Source organism: Microcaecilia unicolor, chromosome 9 (assembly GCF_901765095.1).
Source record: "Microcaecilia unicolor chromosome 9, aMicUni1.1, whole genome shotgun sequence".
Taxonomy (NCBI): domain Eukaryota; kingdom Metazoa; phylum Chordata; class Amphibia; order Gymnophiona; family Siphonopidae; genus Microcaecilia; species Microcaecilia unicolor.
In genome coordinates, this window is record NC_044039.1 from 115,750,933 (window position 1) to 115,774,728 (window position 23,796).

At 40.7% G+C, this 23,796-nt stretch overlaps 1 protein-coding gene across 1 annotated transcript in view; it reads left to right on the forward strand.

Moving 5' to 3' along the window:
• Positions 1–23,796, forward strand: part of MIPOL1 (mirror-image polydactyly 1) — a 794,108-nt gene that overhangs the window by 154,366 nt on the left and 615,946 nt on the right. The window contains exons 3-4 of the mRNA XM_030215153.1: positions 17,502–17,748; positions 18,322–18,457. Of these exons, the coding sequence (XP_030071013.1) occupies positions 17,594–17,748; positions 18,322–18,457 (291 nt within the window). The 5' untranslated portion in view covers positions 17,502–17,593. The remainder of the gene's footprint in view (positions 1–17,501; positions 17,749–18,321; positions 18,458–23,796) is intronic.

Here is a 23,796-nt window from a genome sequence, read left to right on the forward strand (position 1 = left end):
CAGAGGTATGTTTAAATAAGGTCTGGCATCTTACATCAGCTGCCTCAGACATCAGCTCAATCCCTGACATGGCCAATCAGGAGTGAGACCCACTCACTACCCTGCCTGTCTCAGTAGGATCATAACATTCGCAAGTGTCTTCCTTCCCGCTGTGAGAGCGTGAGACCAGCAGTCTCCATCCACCCTGAGGAGAAAACGCGTTGCCCGCACTCCTCACAGCATATTGTGCATAGGTCTGTTTTTGAGGTTTTTTTGTGCCTTTTTCCCCCCCTGATTTTTGTTTTAATCTTCTTCTGAAAATTTTCCTCTTCCTTCCTATATAGTCTTTGTTCGGTTTTCCCCACTTTTAATTTCTGGCAAAAACACTCATTCTTGGTGTCTTCAGTGTTTGGAACCTGAACGTACCCCTTCTAGCTGTGCTAATTGCCTTTGTATGAAGAAAAGAATCCAGCTGGCCAGAGAGGCTCAAAGAGAAACAATTTTTGGAGTCCAGTCCGAAATCTTGAAAGTATAAGCAGATCACATACAAAAAAACAAAACAAGTGAATAAAAAGAAGTGGTTTATTAAACACTCGACGTTGCCTCGTTTCGCCCTCAGGCTGTATCAGGGGTAAAAGAACTACAAAATAAAAAGTCAGAACATCTATATAGTAAGCTTCATATAAAATATGCAATATTCCTTAAAACTTAAAAAAACATGAATAAATAATGGGTAACATTAAAACTAAATACTGTACTTAGGGGTGAGATACTTGGATCAGTCAGATAAATGTCAAAAAATAGCTTAGGCACTCAAACAATGGTTCTTAAAGTAAGTACTTTTAAAGAGGAAAAGGCCTCAAGAAACCCCGTGACTATTAAAAAGTCTATAAGGGGTCGGACATTCTCATCATCGGCCAAAAACCTCTAAGCTATTTTTTAACATTAAAACTAATACATTTGGCTCCTAAAACATAGTAACATAGTAAATGACGGCAGAAAAAGACCTGCATGGTCCATCCAGTCTGCCCTACAAGATAAACTCATATGTGCTACTTTTTGTGTATACCTTACCTTGATTTGTACCTGTCCTTTTCAGGGCACAGACCGTGTAAGTCTGCCCAGCACTATCCCCGCCTCCCAACCACCAGCCCCTCCTCCCACCACTGGCTCTGGCACAGACTGTATAAGTCTGCCCAGCACTATCCCCGCCTCCCGCCACCGGCTCTGCCACCCAATCTTGGCTAAGCTCCTTAGGATCCATTCCTTCTGAACAGGATTCTTTTATGTTTATCCCACACGTGTTTGAATTCTGTTACCGTTTTCATTTCCACCACCTCCTGCGGAGGGCATTCCAAGCATCCACTACTTTCTCCGTGAAAAAATACTTCCTGATATTTTTCTTGAGTCTGCCCCCCTTCAATCTCATTTCATATCCTCTCATTCTACCGCCTTCGCACCTCTGGAGAAGGTTCGTTTGCGGATTAATACTTTTCAAATTTTGAACGTCTGTATCATATCACCCCTGTTTCTCCTTTCTTCCAGAGTATACATGTTCAGGTCATCAAGTCTCTGCTCATACGTCTTGTAACGCAAATCCCTTACCATTCTCGTAGCTTTTCTTTGCACCGCTTCAATTCTTTTTACATCCTTCGCAAGGTACGGCCTCCAAAACTGAACACAATACTCTAGGTGGGGCCTCACCAAAGACTTATACAGGGGCATCAACACCTCTTTTCTTCTGCTGGTCACACCTCTCTCTATACAGCCTAACAACCTTCTAGCTACGGCCACCGCCTTGTCACATTGTTTCGTCGTCTTTAGATCCTCAGATACTATCACCCCAAGATCCCTCTCCCTGTCCGTACCTATCAGATTCTCCCCGCCTAACACATACGTCTCCCAAGGATTTCTATTCCCTAAGTGCATCACTTTGCATTTCTTTGCATTTAATTTTAATTGCCAAACCTTAGACCATTCTTCTAGCTTCCTCAGATCCTTTTTCATGTTTTCCACTCCTTCCCGGGTGTCCACTCTGTTACAGATCTTAGTATCATCCGCAAATAGGCAAACTTTACCTTCTAACCCTTCGGCAATGTCACTCACAAATATATTGAACAGAATCTGTCCCAGCACCGATCCTTGAGGCACACCACTACTCACCTTTCCCTCCTCCGAGCAAATTCCATTCACCACCACCCTCTGGCTTCTGTCCGTCAACCAGTTCCTAATCCAGTTCACCACTTTGGGTCCTATCTTCAGCCCATCCAGTTTATTTAAGAGCCTCCTGTGGGGAACCGTGTCAAAAGCTTTGCTGAAATCTAAGTAGATTACGTCCATAGCTCGTCCCTGATTCAATTGTCCATAAAATTATATTCAATTCTCCATAAAACCATAAAATTATTACAAATCATATGGTTTTAGGAGCCAGATTTATTAGTTTTAATGTTACCCATTATTTATTCATGTTTTTAAGTTTTAAGGAATATTTCTATTCACTTGTTTTGGTATTTTGTGTATGATCTGCTTTTACTTTGTTTGTATCTCAGTAGGCAGATCAGTGCCTCTTGTTTTTGTTTTTTATTTCTGTCCGAAACTTTGGCATCGGTATCGACATCAATTTCAGGAGTTGCATTGGCATCGGGTTCATTGGTTCATATGGCAGAGAGGTCTGCCTTGGACACTGGATGTGGACATGCGTCAAGTGGGTCTTAATCTGCCTCGATGCTGACTGCTGTGCTAGGCCCCTGGGACCGTTCAGCATTGGACCCGACCCCGAGGTAACATGGGAATTCGACACTGTCCTCATCGGCACCAAGGAGCATCGATGAATGGCATCAGACAAAGGCCAAGAAGTATCAGCATCGATTCACCTTGACTCACGGTACTGGGAGCTCCAAGGTACCGAGGGATTCAATGCTCAAGAACCATTGGCACCAGGACAACGACTCCCCCTCTATACAAAAGGTGCCAATTCATGAGTCTTCATGTAGCCAAGTGTTATCTGAGGACAGCAGGCCATTCATTCTCACATACCCTCTCGCCTCCCCTTGGAGTTTTTTCCATACTATGCTGTATACAGCTGGTTCCGCATGCTCTCGCGTCTGGTGGGAAGGCACTTGCACATGAATGGTAGGGTTGTGCGTGCTGTTAAAACTGTATTAGCTTTATTTAAGCTCTGAAGCGAGTGACGTGAATGACATCACCGACATGTGAGAATGAATGGCTTGCTGTCCTCAGAGAATACCTGCTACAGGTAAGTATCTTTGCTTTTTCTCCAGTTAGCTATGCTAACTGCCTTGACCACACCTTCAGGTTCCACAGTTTAATAATTGTGTGTTGACTGAAAAAAATACATTCTTTAATTTGATTTAAATATGCTACATATTGGTATGATGGCGTGTCTTCTGCTTTTAATATTTTTTAAAGGGTACACAGCCTTTCGCTGTTAACCCATTCTGTCCCACTCATGTGTTTTTAGACCTCTGCTGTGTCTCACTTCAGCCATCTCTTCTCCAAGCTGTCTCTCACCTATCTCATACACTCTCTTAAAATTAGGAAGGATTTTTTTATACTTCTGAAAGAAAATTTGACTTTAATGTGTTCAATTCTGAGATTATCCAAATTGAAATGGACGAAATCAGGTGGTATGTGGTCTTTTGCCAAGCCTTAAAAAAATTGTTTTTTTTTTTTTTTTGGGGGGGGGGGGGGGGGAGGTATCTTAAAGGCTCCTCTTTGTCCTCTTTGTTATCTAATATTTTCTTACAACCCATTGGCCAGATAATTTGTAAAGGGCGCCTCCACCTACCCTCCTCTCTTCCTTCCCGTTCACATTAATTGATTTGATTTGCTTACTTTATTTATTTTTTGTCTATTAGATTGTAAGCTCTTTGAGCAGGGACTGTCTTTCTTCTATGTTTGTACAGCGCTGCGTATGCCTTGTAGCGCTATAGAAATGCTAAATAGTAGTAGTAGTAGTAGGTATTTTCACCCACTTTTGTATGCAGATGGCATTCAGATGCGCGTTCTCTTGGGCCAGTCCCCGGACCTAACCATTGGTCAGTTAATTCCTGTGAGGAACAGATGGAGGCGCATTTTCAAAAGGGACGTCCAAGTTGTGATTTGGACGTCCAGGCGGGGAAACCCGTATTTTCAAAACAAGATGGATGTCCATCTTTCGTTTCAAAAATACCGTCAGGGACGTCCAAATCCTTAAATTTCACCGTCCTTAGATTTGGACGTCCCTAGACATGGACGTTTCTGACTTTTGGCGATTTTCGAAACCAAAGACATCCATGTCAAAAACGACCAAATGCAAGCCATTTGGTCATGGGAGGAGCCAGCATTTGTAGTGCACTGGTCCCCCTGACATGCCAGGACACCAACCGGACACCCTAGGGGGCACTGCAGTGGACTTTATAAATTGCTCCCAGCTACATAGCTCCCTTACCTTGTGTGCTGAGCCCCCCCTCCCCAAAACCCACTACCCACAACTGTACACCACTACCATAGCCCTAAGGCATGAAGGGGACACCTAGATGTGGGTACAATGGGTTTGTGGTGAGTTTTGGAGGGCTCGCTGTTTCCTCCACAAATGTAACAGGTGGGGAGGGGATGGGGCTGGGTCCGCCTGTCTGAAGTGCACTGCAGTACCCACTAAAACTGCTCCTGGGACCTTCATGCGCTGTTGTGGACCTGAGTATGACATCTGAGGCTGGCATGACATATTTTGAAAGATGTTTTTTGAGGGTGGGAGGAGGTTAGTGACCACTGGGGGAGTAAGGGGAAGTCAGCCCCAATTCCATCCAGTGGCCATCTGGTCATTTCGGGCACCTTTTTGTGCTTTAGTCATAAGAAAAACAGATCTGGGTGAAAACGTCCAAGTGTTCGTCAGGGACGTCCTTGCTTTTTTCAATTATGGGTCCAAGTGTTAGGTATGCCCAAGTCCCACCTTTGCTATGCCTCCGACACACCCCCTTGAACTTTGGCCGTCCTTGCGACGGAGTGCAATTGGAAACGTCCTAAATTGGGTTTCGATTATACCAATTTGGATGTCCCTGGGAGAAGGACATCCATCTTCCGATTTATGTCGAAAGATGGACGTCCTTCTCTTTTGAAAATGAGCCCAATAGTCATCTGGTTAAAGGTAGTGCACTGATACTTCATGTGTTGAAAATGGAAATTGTATGATTCAGGAAATTTAGATTGGTCAGTCGTTTATCATCAACTTCAGATTAATACAGTGGGTGTCCCTATTAATAAATCAATTAGGTACTAAGTGTGTTCTTGGACTTTGAGGATTTGTTGCAACTCCATAGAGCTAAGGTGGCTCAAAATGTAAACTTCATTTGATGAAACAACATAAACCTGATTTGAAGGAAGGTGCCATATGATCTCTTATGCAAGCTTTGGTTTTAAGTACGTTAGACAATTGAAATAGCCTTTTTGTGTTGCGACTAGCTAAATTTTTGCATAAGCTACATTATCCAAAATATTGCTGTTCGGATATTAACAGGGCTAAGGAGAAGGGTTTGTGCCTGCCTTGCTTAGGCTAAGCTTCATTGACTCCCTGTAAGAGAATGTTTGCAATTCAAATAGATGGTTTTGACATTTAAGGACAATTCTATAAACTAGGTGCTCAAATTTAATCAAGCGTAAATGTTTATAATATATATATATATATATATATATATATACACACACAAATATACACATAAATGCCAATTTTCTCTCTAAGAGCTTAAATTATAGAGCAGATATTTGAAAGAGGAGTGTACGCAGGATTGAGCATGAATGCAACATGGGCAGGGATTCCACTTACATGCGGAAAATACAGAATACTATAGGTTATTCGTGTCTCTACCACTTTTAGGTGCTTCCCTGGCCTAGGCCCCGCCTCCTTCTGACGTAAGTAACCTACATCAGAAGGAGGCGGGGCCTGGGCCAGGGAAGAAGAGACGTCATGGAGACTCTACAACCAACACAATAGATCTTCCTGCCCGTGCAGCGCTTCTGAAAGAGGTGAGAGGCGCTGCTCGGGTCGTTAATAGGGAGGGGGGTCTCGGTGGAGGGGGGGGAGCGGCGTAGTCGACCTCAGGGGGGGCAGCGGGGGCGGGGCACGGGGCGAAAGAATGACGGGAGGTGGAGTTAGCTCTGCAGAACACAGGAACAGGAAGGGAGGGGGACCGGGGCAGCCAGCTAGCATTTTGCTTTTCGGGGGGGGGGGGGAGCGGCGGAAAGTGGGGAGCAGCGGGGGGGGGGGGGGAGCAAGGCCGTCCATACAGGACGCTCCTGATGAGCGCCCTTGCCCCCTCCCGATCCTTTGTTTTTGGATTTTGCTGACCGGGTAGCCACGTGTATGTGTTGTGGCTTTTTTTTTTGTTTGTTTTTACGTTTGCAGCATGCGCAGAGCAGCCAGCAAAACGCTTGGCTGCTCTGCGCATGATTTAGGGGCCGATTACCGATGTGTATTGTGATTCTTTGATACATTGTATGTTTGAATACCGATCTGAGCATGTGTGACTTTTTTTTTTTGGTGCATTCTTCGTTTTTTAAAAATCGTTAGGGACTTTAACGATTTTGATTTTTTTACGTTTGGTTGCTGCATCTGCCTCAAAGGGTTAAAGCAGACTACAGAGAGAGAGAGAGAGAGAGAGAGAGAGAGAGACTGTTTCTAAGTACACGGGTCAGATGAGGAGCAGAGCTCACAAGAACCAAGCAACAGATACAGCAGGTAAAAGGTTAATAGGGAAATCCAAACAAAGGAATAACATTCTTACCATGGACACAGCCAGCACACTCAGCTGGGAAGGGAAAGGCAGGCACTCAGCAAAGCAACAGACACCGGGAAGCAGAACACAGGTGCACAGTAGCTAAGTAATCAGAGAAGAAGCTGGCTGCTACAGACTTGCAGAACAAACGCAGACAAAGGGAATAAAGGCAACCAAACAACAGAGAATTCACTCTGTGCCACAAGCACAGACTAAATGGGAACAAAATAAGCTCACAGATGAAAAGGATAATCCTAGAGCGTCCTATGCAGGCAGAGGTATGTTTAAATAAGGTCTGGCATCTTACATCAGCTGCCTCAGACATCAGCTCAATCCCTGACATGGCCAATCAGGAGTGAGACCCACTCACTACCCTGCCTGTCTCAGTAGGATCATAACATTCGCAAGTGTCTTCCTTCCCGCTGTGAGAGCGTGAGACCAGCAGTCTCCATCCACCCTGAGGAGAAAACGCGTTGCCCGCACTCCTCACAGCATATTGTGCATAGGTCTGTTTTTGAGGTTTTTTTGTGCCTTTTTCCCCCCCTGATTTTTGTTTTAATCTTCTTCTGAAAATTTTCCTCTTCCTTCCTATATAGTCTTTGTTCGGTTTTCCCCACTTTTAATTTCTGGCAAAAACACTCATTCTTGGTGTCTTCAGTGTTTGGAACCTGAACGTACCCCTTCTAGCTGTGCTAATTGCCTTTGTATGAAGAAAAGAATCCAGCTGGCCAGAGAGGCTCAAAGAGAAACAATTTTTGGAGTCCAGTCCGAAATCTTGAAAGTATAAGCAGATCACATACAAAAAAACAAAACAAGTGAATAAAAAGAAGTGGTTTATTAAACACTCGACGTTGCCTCGTTTCGCCCTCAGGCTGTATCAGGGGTAAAAGAACTACAAAATAAAAAGTCAGAACATCTATATAGTAAGCTTCATATAAAATATGCAATATTCCTTAAAACTTAAAAAAACATGAATAAATAATGGGTAACATTAAAACTAAATACTGTACTTAGGGGTGAGATACTTGGATCAGTCAGATAAATGTCAAAAAATAGCTTAGGCACTCAAACAATGGTTCTTAAAGTAAGTACTTTTAAAGAGGAAAAGGCCTCAAGAAACCCCGTGACTATTAAAAAGTCTATAAGGGGTCGGACATTCTCATCATCGGCCAAAAACCTCTAAGCTATTTTTTAACATTAAAACTAATACATTTGGCTCCTAAAACATAGTAACATAGTAAATGACGGCAGAAAAAGACCTGCATGGTCCATCCAGTCTGCCCTACAAGATAAACTCATATGTGCTACTTTTTGTGTATACCTTACCTTGATTTGTACCTGTCCTTTTCAGGGCACAGACCGTGTAAGTCTGCCCAGCACTATCCCCGCCTCCCAACCACCAGCCCCTCCTCCCACCACTGGCTCTGGCACAGACTGTATAAGTCTGCCCAGCACTATCCCCGCCTCCCGCCACCGGCTCTGCCACCCAATCTTGGCTAAGCTCCTTAGGATCCATTCCTTCTGAACAGGATTCTTTTATGTTTATCCCACACGTGTTTGAATTCTGTTACCGTTTTCATTTCCACCACCTCCTGCGGAGGGCATTCCAAGCATCCACTACTTTCTCCGTGAAAAAATACTTCCTGATATTTTTCTTGAGTCTGCCCCCCTTCAATCTCATTTCATATCCTCTCATTCTACCGCCTTCGCACCTCTGGAGAAGGTTCGTTTGCGGATTAATACTTTTCAAATTTTGAACGTCTGTATCATATCACCCCTGTTTCTCCTTTCTTCCAGAGTATACATGTTCAGGTCATCAAGTCTCTGCTCATACGTCTTGTAACGCAAATCCCTTACCATTCTCGTAGCTTTTCTTTGCACCGCTTCAATTCTTTTTACATCCTTCGCAAGGTACGGCCTCCAAAACTGAACACAATACTCTAGGTGGGGCCTCACCAAAGACTTATACAGGGGCATCAACACCTCTTTTCTTCTGCTGGTCACACCTCTCTCTATACAGCCTAACAACCTTCTAGCTACGGCCACCGCCTTGTCACATTGTTTCGTCGTCTTTAGATCCTCAGATACTATCACCCCAAGATCCCTCTCCCTGTCCGTACCTATCAGATTCTCCCCGCCTAACACATACGTCTCCCAAGGATTTCTATTCCCTAAGTGCATCACTTTGCATTTCTTTGCATTTAATTTTAATTGCCAAACCTTAGACCATTCTTCTAGCTTCCTCAGATCCTTTTTCATGTTTTCCACTCCTTCCCGGGTGTCCACTCTGTTACAGATCTTAGTATCATCCGCAAATAGGCAAACTTTACCTTCTAACCCTTCGGCAATGTCACTCACAAATATATTGAACAGAATCTGTCCCAGCACCGATCCTTGAGGCACACCACTACTCACCTTTCCCTCCTCCGAGCAAATTCCATTCACCACCACCCTCTGGCTTCTGTCCGTCAACCAGTTCCTAATCCAGTTCACCACTTTGGGTCCTATCTTCAGCCCATCCAGTTTATTTAAGAGCCTCCTGTGGGGAACCGTGTCAAAAGCTTTGCTGAAATCTAAGTAGATTACGTCCATAGCTCGTCCCTGATTCAATTGTCCATAAAATTATATTCAATTCTCCATAAAACCATAAAATTATTACAAATCATATGGTTTTAGGAGCCAGATTTATTAGTTTTAATGTTACCCATTATTTATTCATGTTTTTAAGTTTTAAGGAATATTTCTATTCACTTGTTTTGGTATTTTGTGTATGATCTGCTTTTACTTTGTTTGTATCTCAGTAGGCAGATCAGTGCCTCTTGTTTTTGTTTTTTATTTCTGTCCGAAACTTTGGCATCGGTATCGACATCAATTTCAGGAGTTGCATTGGCATCGGGTTCATTGGTTCATATGGCAGAGAGGTCTGCCTTGGACACTGGATGTGGACATGCGTCAAGTGGGTCTTAATCTGCCTCGATGCTGACTGCTGTGCTAGGCCCCTGGGACCGTTCAGCATTGGACCCGACCCCGAGGTAACATGGGAATTCGACACTGTCCTCATCGGCACCAAGGAGCATCGATGAATGGCATCAGACAAAGGCCAAGAAGTATCAGCATCGATTCACCTTGACTCACGGTACTGGGAGCTCCAAGGTACCGAGGGATTCAATGCTCAAGAACCATTGGCACCAGGACAACGACTCCCCCTCTATACAAAAGGTGCCAATTCATGAGTCTTCATGTAGCCAAGTGTTATCTGAGGACAGCAGGCCATTCATTCTCACATACCCTCTCGCCTCCCCTTGGAGTTTTTTCCATACTATGCTGTATACAGCTGGTTCCGCATGCTCTCGCGTCTGGTGGAAGGCACTTGCACATGAATGGTAGGGTTGTGCGTGCTGTTAAAACTGTATTAGCTTTATTTAAGCTCTGAAGCGAGTGACGTGAATGACATCACCGACATGTGAGAATGAATGGCTTGCTGTCCTCAGAGAATACCTGCTACAGGTAAGTATCTTTGCTTTTTCTCCAGTTAGCTATGCTAACTGCCTTGACCACACCTTCAGGTTCCACAGTTTAATAATTGTGTGTTGACTGAAAAAAATACATTCTTTAATTTGATTTAAATATGCTACATATTGGTATGATGGCGTGTCTTCTGCTTTTAATATTTTTTAAAGGGTACACAGCCTTTCGCTGTTAACCCATTCTGTCCCACTCATGTGTTTTTAGACCTCTGCTGTGTCTCACTTCAGCCATCTCTTCTCCAAGCTGTCTCTCACCTATCTCATACACTCTCTTAAAATTAGGAAGGATTTTTTTTATACTTCTGAAAGAAAATTTGACTTTAATGTGTTCAATTCTGAGATTATCCAAATTGAAATGGACGAAATCAGGTGGTATGTGGTCTTTTGCCAAGCCTTAAAAAAATTGTTTTTTTTTTTTTTTTTTGGGGGGGGGGGGGGGGAGGTATCTTAAAGGCTCCTCTTTGTCCTCTTTGTTATCTAATATTTTCTTACAACCCATTGGCCAGATAATTTGTAAAGGGCGCCTCCACCTACCCTCCTCTCTTCCTTCCCGTTCACATTAATTGATTTGATTTGCTTACTTTATTTATTTTTTGTCTATTAGATTGTAAGCTCTTTGAGCAGGGACTGTCTTTCTTCTATGTTTGTACAGCGCTGCGTATGCCTTGTAGCGCTATAGAAATGCTAAATAGTAGTAGTAGTAGTAGGTATTTTCACCCACTTTTGTATGCAGATGGCATTCAGATGCGCGTTCTCTTGGGCCAGTCCCCGGACCTAACCATTGGTCAGTTAATTCCTGTGAGGAACAGATGGAGGCGCATTTTCAAAAGGGACGTCCAAGTTGTGATTTGGACGTCCAGGCGGGGAAACCCGTATTTTCAAAACAAGATGGATGTCCATCTTTCGTTTCAAAAATACCGTCAGGGACGTCCAAATCCTTAAATTTCACCGTCCCTAGATTTGGACGTCCCTAGACATGGACGTTTCTGACTTTTGGCGATTTTCGAAACCAAAGACATCCATGTCAAAAACGACCAAATGCAAGCCATTTGGTCATGGGAGGAGCCAGCATTTGTAGTGCACTGGTCCCCCTGACATGCCAGGACACCAACCGGACACCCTAGGGGGCACTGCAGTGGACTTTATAAATTGCTCCCAGCTACATAGCTCCCTTACCTTGTGTGCTGAGCCCCCCCCCCCCAAAACCCACTACCCACAACTGTACACCACTACCATAGCCCTAAGGCATGAAGGGGACACCTAGATGTGGGTACAATGGGTTTGTGGTGAGTTTTGGAGGGCTCGCTGTTTCCTCCACAAATGTAACAGGTGGGGAGGGGATGGGGCTGGGTCCGCCTGTCTGAAGTGCACTGCAGTACCCACTAAAACTGCTCCTGGGACCTTCATGCGCTGTTGTGGACCTGAGTATGACATCTGAGGCTGGCATGACATATTTTGAAAGATGTTTTTTGAGGGTGGGAGGAGGTTAGTGACCACTGGGGGAGTAAGGGGAAGTCAGCCCCAATTCCATCCAGTGGCCATCTGGTCATTTCGGGCACCTTTTTGTGCTTTAGTCATAAGAAAAACAGATCTGGGTGAAAACGTCCAAGTGTTCGTCAGGGACGTCCTTGCTTTTTTCAATTATGGGTCCAAGTGTTAGGTATGCCCAAGTCCCACCTTTGCTATGCCTCCGACACACCCCCTTGAACTTTGGCCGTCCTTGCGACGGAGTGCAATTGGAAACGTCCTAAATTGGGTTTCGATTATACCAATTTGGATGTCCCTGGGAGAAGGACATCCATCTTCCGATTTATGTCGAAAGATGGACGTCCTTCTCTTTTGAAAATGAGCCCAATAGTCATCTGGTTAAAGGTAGTGCACTGATACTTCATGTGTTGAAAATGGAAATTGTATGATTCAGGAAATTTAGATTGGTCAGTCGTTTATCATCAACTTCAGATTAATACAGTGGGTGTCCCTATTAATAAATCAATTAGGTACTAAGTGTGTTCTTGGACTTTGAGGATTTGTTGCAACTCCATAGAGCTAAGGTGGCTCAAAATGTAAACTTCATTTGATGAAACAACATAAACCTGATTTGAAGGAAGGTGCCATATGATCTCTTATGCAAGCTTTGGTTTTAAGTACGTTAGACAATTGAAATAGCCTTTTTGTGTTGCGACTAGCTAAATTTTTGCATAAGCTACATTATCCAAAATATTGCTGTTCGGATATTAACAGGGCTAAGGAGAAGGGTTTGTGCCTGCCTTGCTTAGGCTAAGCTTCATTGACTCCCTGTAAGAGAATGTTTGCAATTCAAATAGATGGTTTTGACATTTAAGGACAATTCTATAAACTAGGTGCTCAAATTTAATCAAGCGTAAATGTTTATAATATATATATATATATATATATACACACACACAAATATACACATAAATGCCAATTTTCTCTCTAAGAGCTTAAATTATAGAGCAGATATTTGAAAGAGGAGTGTACGCAGGATTGAGCATGAATGCAACATGGGCAGGGATTCCACTTACATGCGGAAAATACAGAATACTATAGGTTATTCGTGTCTCTACCACTTTTAGGTGCTTGCACGTATGCCAGCTCTATGGCTGGCAAAAGTGCGAGTGCCTAGATGTTATGTGTGCTGCTACTGGGTTATACTAGTGTCCTATAACAGAACCTAGGCACCTAAGTTATAGAATAGGGTTCTACCACAAGGCCTCTGACACCTAAATGGAGGCTTCCAGCTATAGAATTGTCCCCTTATAAGGTAATTTTATAAGCCATTTTTGTATGTCAGATACTGATTTACAGATGCAAATGTGTTCTTATAAAATTAGCTCATCCCTAAAAGTGTGCACAGTGCAATCCAGCACATACCTGTACAGTATGTGTCTTGAAGGGTGTGATTTAGGTAGAGCATAGATGGAGTTGCGATTTACATGTGTATTTTATGAAATACATATAAATAAGAGCATAAGAATAGCCATACTGGGTCAGACCAATGGGCCATCTAGGCCGTATTCTATTTCCAACAGTGGCCAAGTCAGGTCACAAGTACTGTCAGAAACCCAAATACTATTAACATTCCATGCTACCAATCCTAGTACAAGCAATAGCTTCCCCATGTCTGTCTCAGTAGCAGACTATGGAATTTTCCTCCAGGAACTTGTCCAAACTTTTTTTAAAATCCAGATTTGCTAACTGCTATTACTGCGTCTTCCAGCAAAGAGTTCCAGAGCTTAACTATTCATTGAATGAAAAAAATATTTCCTCTTATTTGTTTTAAAAGTATTTCCATATAACTTTATTGAGTGTCCCCTAGTCTTTGTACTTTTTGAAAGATTAAAAAATTGATTCACTTCTACTCGTTCTACACCACTCATTATTTTGTAGACCTCAATCATATCTCCCCTCAGCCATCTCTTTTCCAAGCTGAAGAGCCCTAACCTCTTTAGCCTTACTTCATATGAGAGGAGTTTCATCCCCTTTATCATTTTGGTTGCTCTTTTTTGAACCTTTTCTAATTCCACTATATCTTTTTTTTTTTTTTAATATGGTGACCAGAACTGAACGTAATTCTCTAGGTGAGGTCACACCATGGAGCGATACAGAGACATTATAGTATTCTCAGTCTTATTTATCATCCCATTCTTAATAATTCCTAGCATCCTGTTTGCTTTTTTGGCTGCTGCTGCACACTAGACAGATTTCAGCATATTATCTCCAATGACACCTAGACCATTTTCTTGGGTGCTGACCCCCAAGGTGGACTCTAGCATTAGGTAACTATGATTTGGATTGCTCTTCCCAATCTGCATCACTTTGCATTTGTCCACATTAAATTTAATCTGCCATTTCGATGCCCAGTCTTCCAATTTCCTAAGGTCTTACTGCAATTTTTCACAATCCTCATGTATTTTAACAACCTTGAATAGTTTTGTGTCATCTGCAAATTTATTCACCTCACTTGTTCCAATTTCCAGATCATTTATAAATATGTTAAATAGCACTGGTCCCAGTACAGATCCCTGCGGCACTCCACTATTCACCTTTCTCCATTGAGAGAAATGGCCGTTTGTCCCTACCCTCTGTTTTCTATCCAATAACCAATTCCTAATCCATAACAGAACATTGCCTCCTATCCCATGTTCTCAGGAGTCACTCATGAGGAACTTTGTCAAAAACTTTCTGAAAATGTAGATACACTGCATCAACTGGCTCACCTTTATCAACATGTTTATTCACGCCTTCAAAGAAATGAAGCAAATTGGTTAGGCAAGACTTCCCTTGTCTGAATCCATGCTGAACCATATTTATTTATGTGTTCTATAATTGTGTTCCTTATAACAGTTTCCACTACTTTACCTGGCACTGATGTCAGGCTTACAGGTCTGTAATTTCCCATATCACCCCTGAAACCCTTTTTAAAAATCGGCGTTATATTGGCCACCCTCCAATCTTCAGATACTACGGACGATTTTACAACAGGTTACAGATTACTAACAGCAGATCAGTAATTCCATGTTTGAGTTCTTTCAATACCCTTGGATGTATGCCATCCAGTCCAGGTGATTTACTACTTTTTAATTTGTCAGTTTGGCTCAGTACGTCTTCCAGCTTCACCGAGATTTCTTTCAGTCCTTCTGTATTATCACCCTTGAAAAACAGGTAGTAGATCTCTTACATCTTCTTCCATAAAGACTGAAGCAAAGAATTCATTCTGTTTCTCCACAATGGCCTTGTCCTCCCTGAGTGCCCCTTTTGATCATTTGATGATCTACTGCTTCTGATGTACCAGAAAACGTTTTTACCTCTGTTAGCATGTCATCTACTCCCAAGCAGTTGTAAATTCTGCTCCTTCAGTCTAAGCATGATTACTGCAGAATTTGTGCTAGTGTTTTAATAAGACACTTAGGAGGGATGTTATCAACGTTGGCTACAAGTAAGATGGGTTATTATACCACTAATTTGTGCTTTTTTAGCACAGGTTCTATTTTATGCAGTGAGACCTAGGTAATAATAACCTGGGTTAACAGTAAAATAACCCATTTTAATGATAACCCACTTTGATAACTTCACTCCTTTGGTGCCTACATGTTTATGTAGAACAAGACCAAAATAGGCACCTTCCTGTCCAATTAACCCAGGTACCTTTTACAAAAGTACTCTCTTTGTAATGGGCTGTGTCTGCATTGTCTCACAGCAGCCGCTAGCGCTGCTTAGTAAATGGGGAATATTTGTTAAATGGCATAAGTACATAAGTATTGCCATACTGGGACAGACCAAAGGTCCATCAAGCCCAGCATCCTGTTTCCAACACTGGCCAATCCAGGTCACAAATACCTGGCAAGATCCCAAAAAAGTACAAAACATTTTATGCTGCTTATCCCAGAAATAAGCAGTGGATTTTCTGCAAGTCCATTTTTTATGTTTAATAATTTTTATTGATGAATGCAGATATAAAACAATTCCATGTTAAACAAGATAACTCAGGCAGTTAACATTGTAAACCTGTACTAATACAGCGAAACTGCTATCATCAATTTTTTTCCCTGTGTTTCTCCCCCCTATCTTCCCCCCTCCCGCTCCCCCTTCCGTAGTACTATATTAATTAACAATGGCATGTGCCTGCAAAAGTGTTGTACATAACTGTTCCGCAAGTCCATTTTAATAATGGTCTATGGACTTTTCCTTTAGGAAGCCAACCAAACTTTTTTTAAACCCCGCTAAGCTACCTGCCTTTACCACATTCTCTGGCAATGAATTCCAGAGTTTAATTACACATTGAGTAAAGAACAATTTTGGAAAGAGTAAACAGATGCTTCATGTCTACCTGTTCAACTCCACTCATATTTTATAGACCTCTATCATATCTCCCCACAGCCGTCATTTCTCCAAGCTGAAGATCCCAGGCTGCTTTAGCCTTTCCTCATAGGGAAGTTGTCCCATCCCCTTTATCATTTTCGTTGCCCTTCTCTGCACCTTTTCTAATTCCACTATATCTTTTTTGAGATGCAGTGACCAGAACTGAACACAATATTCGAGGTGCGGTCGCACCATGGAGCAATACAAAGGCATTATAACGTCCTCATTTTTGTTTTCCATTCCTAATAATACGTAACATTCTATTTGCTTTCTTAGCCGCCGCAGCACACTGAGCAGAAGGTTTGAACGTATCATCAATGATGACACCTAGATTCCATTCTTGGTCCGTGACTCCTAACATGGAACCTTGCATTACGTAGGTATAATTCTGGTTCCTCTTTCCCACATGCATCACTTTGCACTTGGCTCACATTAAACGTCATCTGCCATTCAGATGCCAAGTCTTCCAGTCTCGTAAGATCCTGTTGTAATTTTTCACAATCCTCTTGCGATTTAACAATATTGTACATTCTATTACAATAACACACATTAGTTTAAGTTACCATGGGGGCTATCTAATAATGAGATGGAAAGCATGCACAGTGAACAACTCATTATTATAATAGCACAGCTTGCAGTAAATCCAGCAAGTTATGCTATTTTTCCTTGCCCCGGAGCACTATCCACTAAGTTGCTGCCCAATACTCCTGTCCACCTTAAAGAGAATGGAGCTGTAGTAAAGCAGTTGCCTCCCCTGCCCCCCTCTAAAGAGACCCCATTCCAGAGCACCCTATGAAAGCACCCTTAGGTTCCCCCGTTGGCTCTCTATCTCCTGTAGATGCCCTCTCCTTGCCTACCCAAACCAATCCATGCTGGTCCAGTGAAATGGGGTAAGAGTGATTCCCAGTCACTGCTACCACTTGTGATTCTGAGTTCAAAATGGTGGCTGTGAACCCTACAGATAGTCTCATGTGGAGTATAGATCAATGGTTAGTGCAGTAGCCTGAGAACCTGGGGAACTGGGTTCAGTTCCCACTGCAGCTTGTGACCCTGGGAAAGTCATTTAACCCTCCATAGCCTATGGTACTAAAAAAACAAAACAAAACTTAGTTTGTGAGCCCACTAGGGACAGAAAAAGTACCTGTATATAAAATGAAAACCACTTTGCTTGTACCAAAAAAAGGTGATATATCAAATCCCTTCCCCTCTCCCTTCCAGCTGCTTATCAGCCCGAGCGCAATATTGAACCCATTATTAACCATTCACAGGCAAAGAGTATTACATTTCTGAATTTTTGCATAAATTATAACAAATGCTGTATCTTTTGTATATTTTTTTACATTAGAAAACCAGCCTCAGCTCTTGAAAGAGGAGACCACCTAGAAGAAAGAAGACTTGAGTCCAGATGAGCTACACTTTGAGATACTAGCCAACAGCATGCAGCACAGAGAAGCATCTGCTGGATTGCCAGACCCTGCCACAGAAGAGCTGTCTGCTTTTCCAGTACCTAGCCCAAAAAATACATCTTCCACTGGTTCCAAAAGTGTTGGTCCTGGTTATGTTAACACCTGTGGGGCTGCTGAAAAATCAAGGCAAGGAGAATGTTTACATAGAAAAATGTGGTATTTTGCCTACATTAATTTTTTGTTTTGGCTAATTTTTTATCTGTTACAAATATAGGTGGTAATTTTATAAAGCGTTTTCTGGATTTAAATCATGTTTTACAGATGGAAAATGTCTGTCTTAGAATTGCGTGGGGTGCACAGAAATTTGTGTGCCAACAAAGCATCCATACCTTTCATGATTTGTGTGGCAATGTGCCCAGGCCATTGATTTGAGCAGGAAGTAAGGAAGCTCTGGAACGAGGGAGTATAAGTTTAAGGTGAAAGGGGATAGACGCAGGCGTAATCTAAGAAAATACTTCTTTATAGAAAGGGTGATGGATACATGGAATAGCCTTCCAGGGGAGGCTGTATGGTCTTTATCTGTTGTCATTTTCTCTGTTTCTATGAATGTGAATTTAAAAAAAAAAAGACATTTCTGACAATTTAGAAATGAACCAAATTTTTTTGTCTGTGCACATCACATATTAGGCATGGTGAAATAAGATGAAGGCACTGTAGTACTGATTAATGAATGAAAACTGTTTTCTGTTTTTATTATAGTGAAAATGAAAACCAAGATAGAAGATTGGTCTACAACTCTGTGACCCTTCCTCAGGTCTCTTCTGAGTCAGATAAGGAGAAGACCATGACTCTCCTTTTAAAAGAGATGGATATTCTGAGGGAGAACAGTAAAAAGGTATGTTTGAATGTAGGGCTTTACGGAATATTCGTATTTGATTCAAATCGGCCCCAAATACATTATTTGTATTCAGCTGAACAGTGATTTAAATTCTAATACAATTAATCCGGGGCTCTACTGTACTAAATCCTACTGAAATAAACACTTGATCTCTGACTTATGTTGTTTCTTTTATTATTATGTTAAAGCTCAATTGCCATTATTCATATTCAGCCAAATAATATTTTTCATTACTCATATTCGGCCGAATAGTTTTATTTATTTAAAAATTTATATTCCGCATTATCACAGATGTTCTAGGCAACTCACAATTCAAAATGCATAATATATTCCAGAATTTAAAATATACATGAAACATATAACCACAATCCATACAACTCTTAAAAGAGTAAACATCATATAAACATCAACACATTGATTTCTGAAATTTGTGCAAATTCTCACTCAAGTGCATCAGTATTTTCATGACTTTAGTTGCCACATAGACTTATACTCCTATAATAATTAAAGAAGTATTAAAATGTTATACTCCTTCAAAAGCTTCCACAAATATAAATGTTTTAAGTTCTTTTTAAAATCATTTAAACTCTGAATTCCTCTTAATTTCAAAGGAAATGCATTCCAGAGCACAGAACCTGCTATGTAAAAAATCATGTTCCTATATTCTTCCAACCTGACAGTTTGGTAGGAAGGGACAACTAGTAGAAATTTATTTTCGGACCTTAAGGATATTCTGGGTTGGTAAATACATAATTTGGTTGCCAACTACATTGAGACCTGACCTGTAAACACCTTAAAAATCAAACAGAAAATTTTAAATTTTATCCTATAGGCAAACAGTTGCAATATGATCATAATGATTCCTACCAGTTAAAATTCTAGCAACAGCGTTCTGTGCCACCTGTGAAGCCCTAAGTTGATTCTTCCTCACGCAAGCAGCAGTCCTTTGCAATAATCAAAGCAAGGTGTAATAATGCTTTGAACAACCTTTCAAGTTATTAAAGGTCAAAGTATTTTATCCCCCTGATTACTAAGCCGCGTTAGTGGCTGCTGGTGTTCTAATGGTTCTTGATGTCATCATCACTTCCAAGTGTCTTAATGCTGCCTGTCTTCAGTAAATGAGGGGATCATATAAAAGGAGCTAAAACACAAAAAAACATACATAAAAGGCATAATATAATAAAACATATATTCTTGTATAAATAATAAAACCAGATGTCAACTACTCACACTTAGTAGAAATTCATATGAATACAGATAAGTCCAATTTTTGATTAAGTTCATGTGGTGCAACAGTGTGGAATTTAAAAATAAGTCTTTGTTCAGTCCTTAAAAGAATTCTATCAAGATCCCCTCCTCTCCATGATGTTCTCGGGCTTGTCACTACAAAACGTTATAATCTTCAAATGTATGTCCGTTTTTTATGGAGTGTTCTACCAATGGTTTATCTGTGATAGACCGTTTAATGGTACTTTTGTGTTCGATGATCCTTATATTAAATCTTCTTTTGGCCTTTCCAATGTATAAAAGTCCGCATGGGCACAATGCTGCATATACTATTCCTGTTGTTTTGCAATTGGAGAACTGATGTAGTGTGAAAATTTCTCCATTTAAAGGGTCCTTGAATTCTTTGATTTCCCAATTGACAGAGCAGACAGAGCATGCACCACATTTAAAATGACCAAACGGCAAATTTTTAGTGGAAGAAACATTACATGGTAGTGCTGACGGCACTAATATATCTCTAAGATTCTTATCTCTTTTAAAGGCTATCATAATGTCTTTTTCAGAAAAATGATTTATCCGTTTGATAATATGCCAATGTTTTCTTAATATTCTAATTATGTTATTAGACATATGATTGAACGTAAGTGGCTTGCAATCCTCCCTATCACTTCCTTCTTTTTATTTTTTAGAAGTTGTGCTCAATTTTATGTGCTGATCGCTGTAAACAACTGTCTGTACATTCATACGGATATCCCTTCTCTTCAAATCTTTTGACCATTTCCTTTGATCTTAATTCATAAGTAGCCTGTTCAATACATAGCCTTTTGTGTCTAAGAAACTGGCTATAGTGCAGATTAGACTTCAATGATCTACTATGACAACTTTGGTAGTCAAAAAGCTTATTCATATCTGTTGGTTTTCTATATATGTACGTAATGAATGTTCCTCTATTAAAGCTTATGAATGGTATGCAATCTTTACTATGATGCATTTGAAACCTGATATTGGGGTCTAACTGATTCAACCAACTATAAAATTGTTCCAATAGTTCTTCTGTCTCTTGCCATATCATGAATACATCATCTATATATATATGTCTTCCATAATAGTACATGTTTCTTATATATATGTGACTGTAAGAATTTCTCTTCAAACCATGCCATGTACAGATTGGCAACTGAAGGATCCATGGTTGATCCCATTGCTACTCCTGATTTGATGATAGAAATCCCCATTGAAAACAAAAATGTTTTGGGTCAGATAAATACTGGCCATTTCTACTAAGAATTCTGTCGAGATCCTTTGAAAGAAGTCTCTATCTTTGACAGTATTTCTAATAATATCAATAGCAGCCAACTGAGGTATGTTTGTATATAGAGACTCTACATCTAGTGTCACCAGAACAATATCATCCTCACAGTTCAAATTATTTAATGTATTGATAACATCTGAGGAGTCCCTAGTATATGATGGTATTTTGCAAACAAATGGTCTTAGATCTGTGAATATCGATAGTGGTTCAAGCAGAGAAACGATTGCTGAAATAATGGGTCTTCCCGGTAATGTTGTAAGAGATTTATGTATTTTGGGTAAAATGTAAATAGTTAGGGTTACAGGATGCTTGACCTCTAGGAATGTGATTTCTTTGTCTGTCAAGGAGTGTCCTTCCTTAGCTATATTTAGAAGGGAACTGATTTCGCTTTTTATCATAGGTGTTGGGTAGAAATGTGATTGTAGACATATAAATGTAAAAGAAAAGAAAATAATACAGAGCTGTAAAGATATGTGATACAGACGTTAATAAAATTGTAATAAAATCATGAATGAATATGAGAGAGAAGATATACTGAAACGTACATGTATCACACGCACAAGGTGGTGCTTTGCTCACAAATCATAGTAGTAAACCTATATAAAAACTCAAAATGGAGAGACCTTAACAATAAAATGGGAACAGTCTAACTCCCCTGTTTGCAAAGCCGCGCTACAGTAATGCTGACACATTTGATTCACTTTGAATTCACTCTTTTGACTTTTCTTTTACTTAATTTACTACCATTCCCTTTGGTCTTTATAAACATTTATCACATATTTTATACATATTTTTCATACACATTCTCTCACACATCTCTTCATACTTCCATTTATCACTGCACACTTATCTCTGGTTTCTCTCCCCCCTTCACATTTTCATGGGTACTTCCTTTTTCCTTTTTTCGTTTTCACATATATGTCCTCCTTTTTACATCCTTCTTCATATATTAATAGCGTTATCTACTTTATTGTAGACTTGATCTGGTATATGCTTTCACACATCTTTCTCCGGTTTCATAATCAAGCAACCATCTTATACAGGTTAGCGCCTTGTGATGTACTCTACATGATATGATTGTCTATGCCCTACAATTTATGTATTGACACATTCTGTCTAAAGATATGATTTTGTATATTTTGAGTTGATCTCTTTACATGGCTCCTTGACATTTCTGATGTTATGTATTTGTACATTTATATTTTAATCATATTCCTATATATGTTTTTATCCTTTTCTTTCCTTTTTTTGTTTTTCAATTAGTGTTACACCTCTTCACTTATGTTCTTAAATATCTTTTTATTTGTTTCTCTATTTAATTGTTTCTTTTTGTGATTTTAGACTCCTGAGGCAGGAATTGTTGCCGAAACACGGTGCTGTGTCATCATAGCAGAAGTTCTACTCGGTATTTACCAATTGTACTTCCCTCTCGCATTACACCAATCACCAGTCTTTCTAAAGACTTGATTTGGTATATGCTTTCACACATCTTTCTCTGGTTTCATAATCAAGCAACCATCTTTTACAGACTCCTAAGCCAGGCATTGTTGCTGAAACACGGTGCCATGTCGAGTCTTATTTTATTTACTATTAAAAGATATGTTTTCACACCACGTCTCCTTGATGTTTTGGAAGAGTCCTATTGATTATGCTACTCCTCTGTTGCTACACTTTTTCTACATAGCGGATCCAGTTTCTCCACCTCGGTGGTTTCCTGTTGCTAACTCCACAAGGTGCACAGATTTGTAGCGTATGGATGCAAATGCTAGCAGGAAGTAAATAGAGGCAAATGCAAGAAAAACAGTGTACATCAATACAGCCAACTGAGCACAGGATCATTATTTTTCATATAAAATCCCCTTCCCTAGCCCTCCTACTCTACACGCCCCATACCCGACTTGGTCAAGTGGTAATCTTCCATTTGCATAGAGATTATCTGTTTTTTGCGTTTGTAACAATGTGGCCAGTTTGTTGTATGTTTCGTTGTTGTTGGATCGACAATAAAGAAATAAAAAAAACTAGAGCTCTGTTTTTCTATGGTCAACAAATGTTTATTCTAGTATAAACAACTTGATGTGTTTTGCCAACACGCTGCTTCAGGGTTTTTTTTCCCCTTTTTTGTGGCATGTATTTGCTTGGGAACAAAGTCACTGCATGTCTAGTGTATGTACTTTAATACCACAGAAATGCCACCTTTGAATGAAACTTCTGGGTTGGGGCTTGGGTGATAGGTATACATACATAGTGTTTGCTAGTTAAATAGATAATACAGCAGGGGCAGACTGACCATTAGAACAATAGGGTAGTGCCCGAGTACCCACAGCAATAATGGCCCACTCTGTCCTTGCTTCTATCTAATTTAATCATTTTTTGACTGGTGGTTAGATAAACCACTGTATACTCCAGTAACAGGTGAGGAGTCAAGCAGCACTGTACACAGGGACTTGTAATAGGGGGTTAGATCTCACATAACAGGCTAGCTTCTTCTTTTGGCTTATAGAATAGCTGAGAAAAAGGAAGAGGCTTTGGTAGGTATTTTTCTCTTTTCGTTTAACAGGTGCAAAACTCCTAGAATTGATGTAAGGCTGGGAAATGTATGTCACAAAAGCTGCTCTGGGTCCATGTGTGAGATGTCTGCAGGTTGAATCTCTCATGAAAGACGTGGAGGAACTGAGAGAGGAGGCGGTAGGCTGAAAAATATCTGGAACACCAAAAAGTACATTGATGACATGCTTATTGAGGCATCAAGGATCTTCAGCAGAGGGAAAGAAAAAGTGAGAACATCCCAGGAACATGA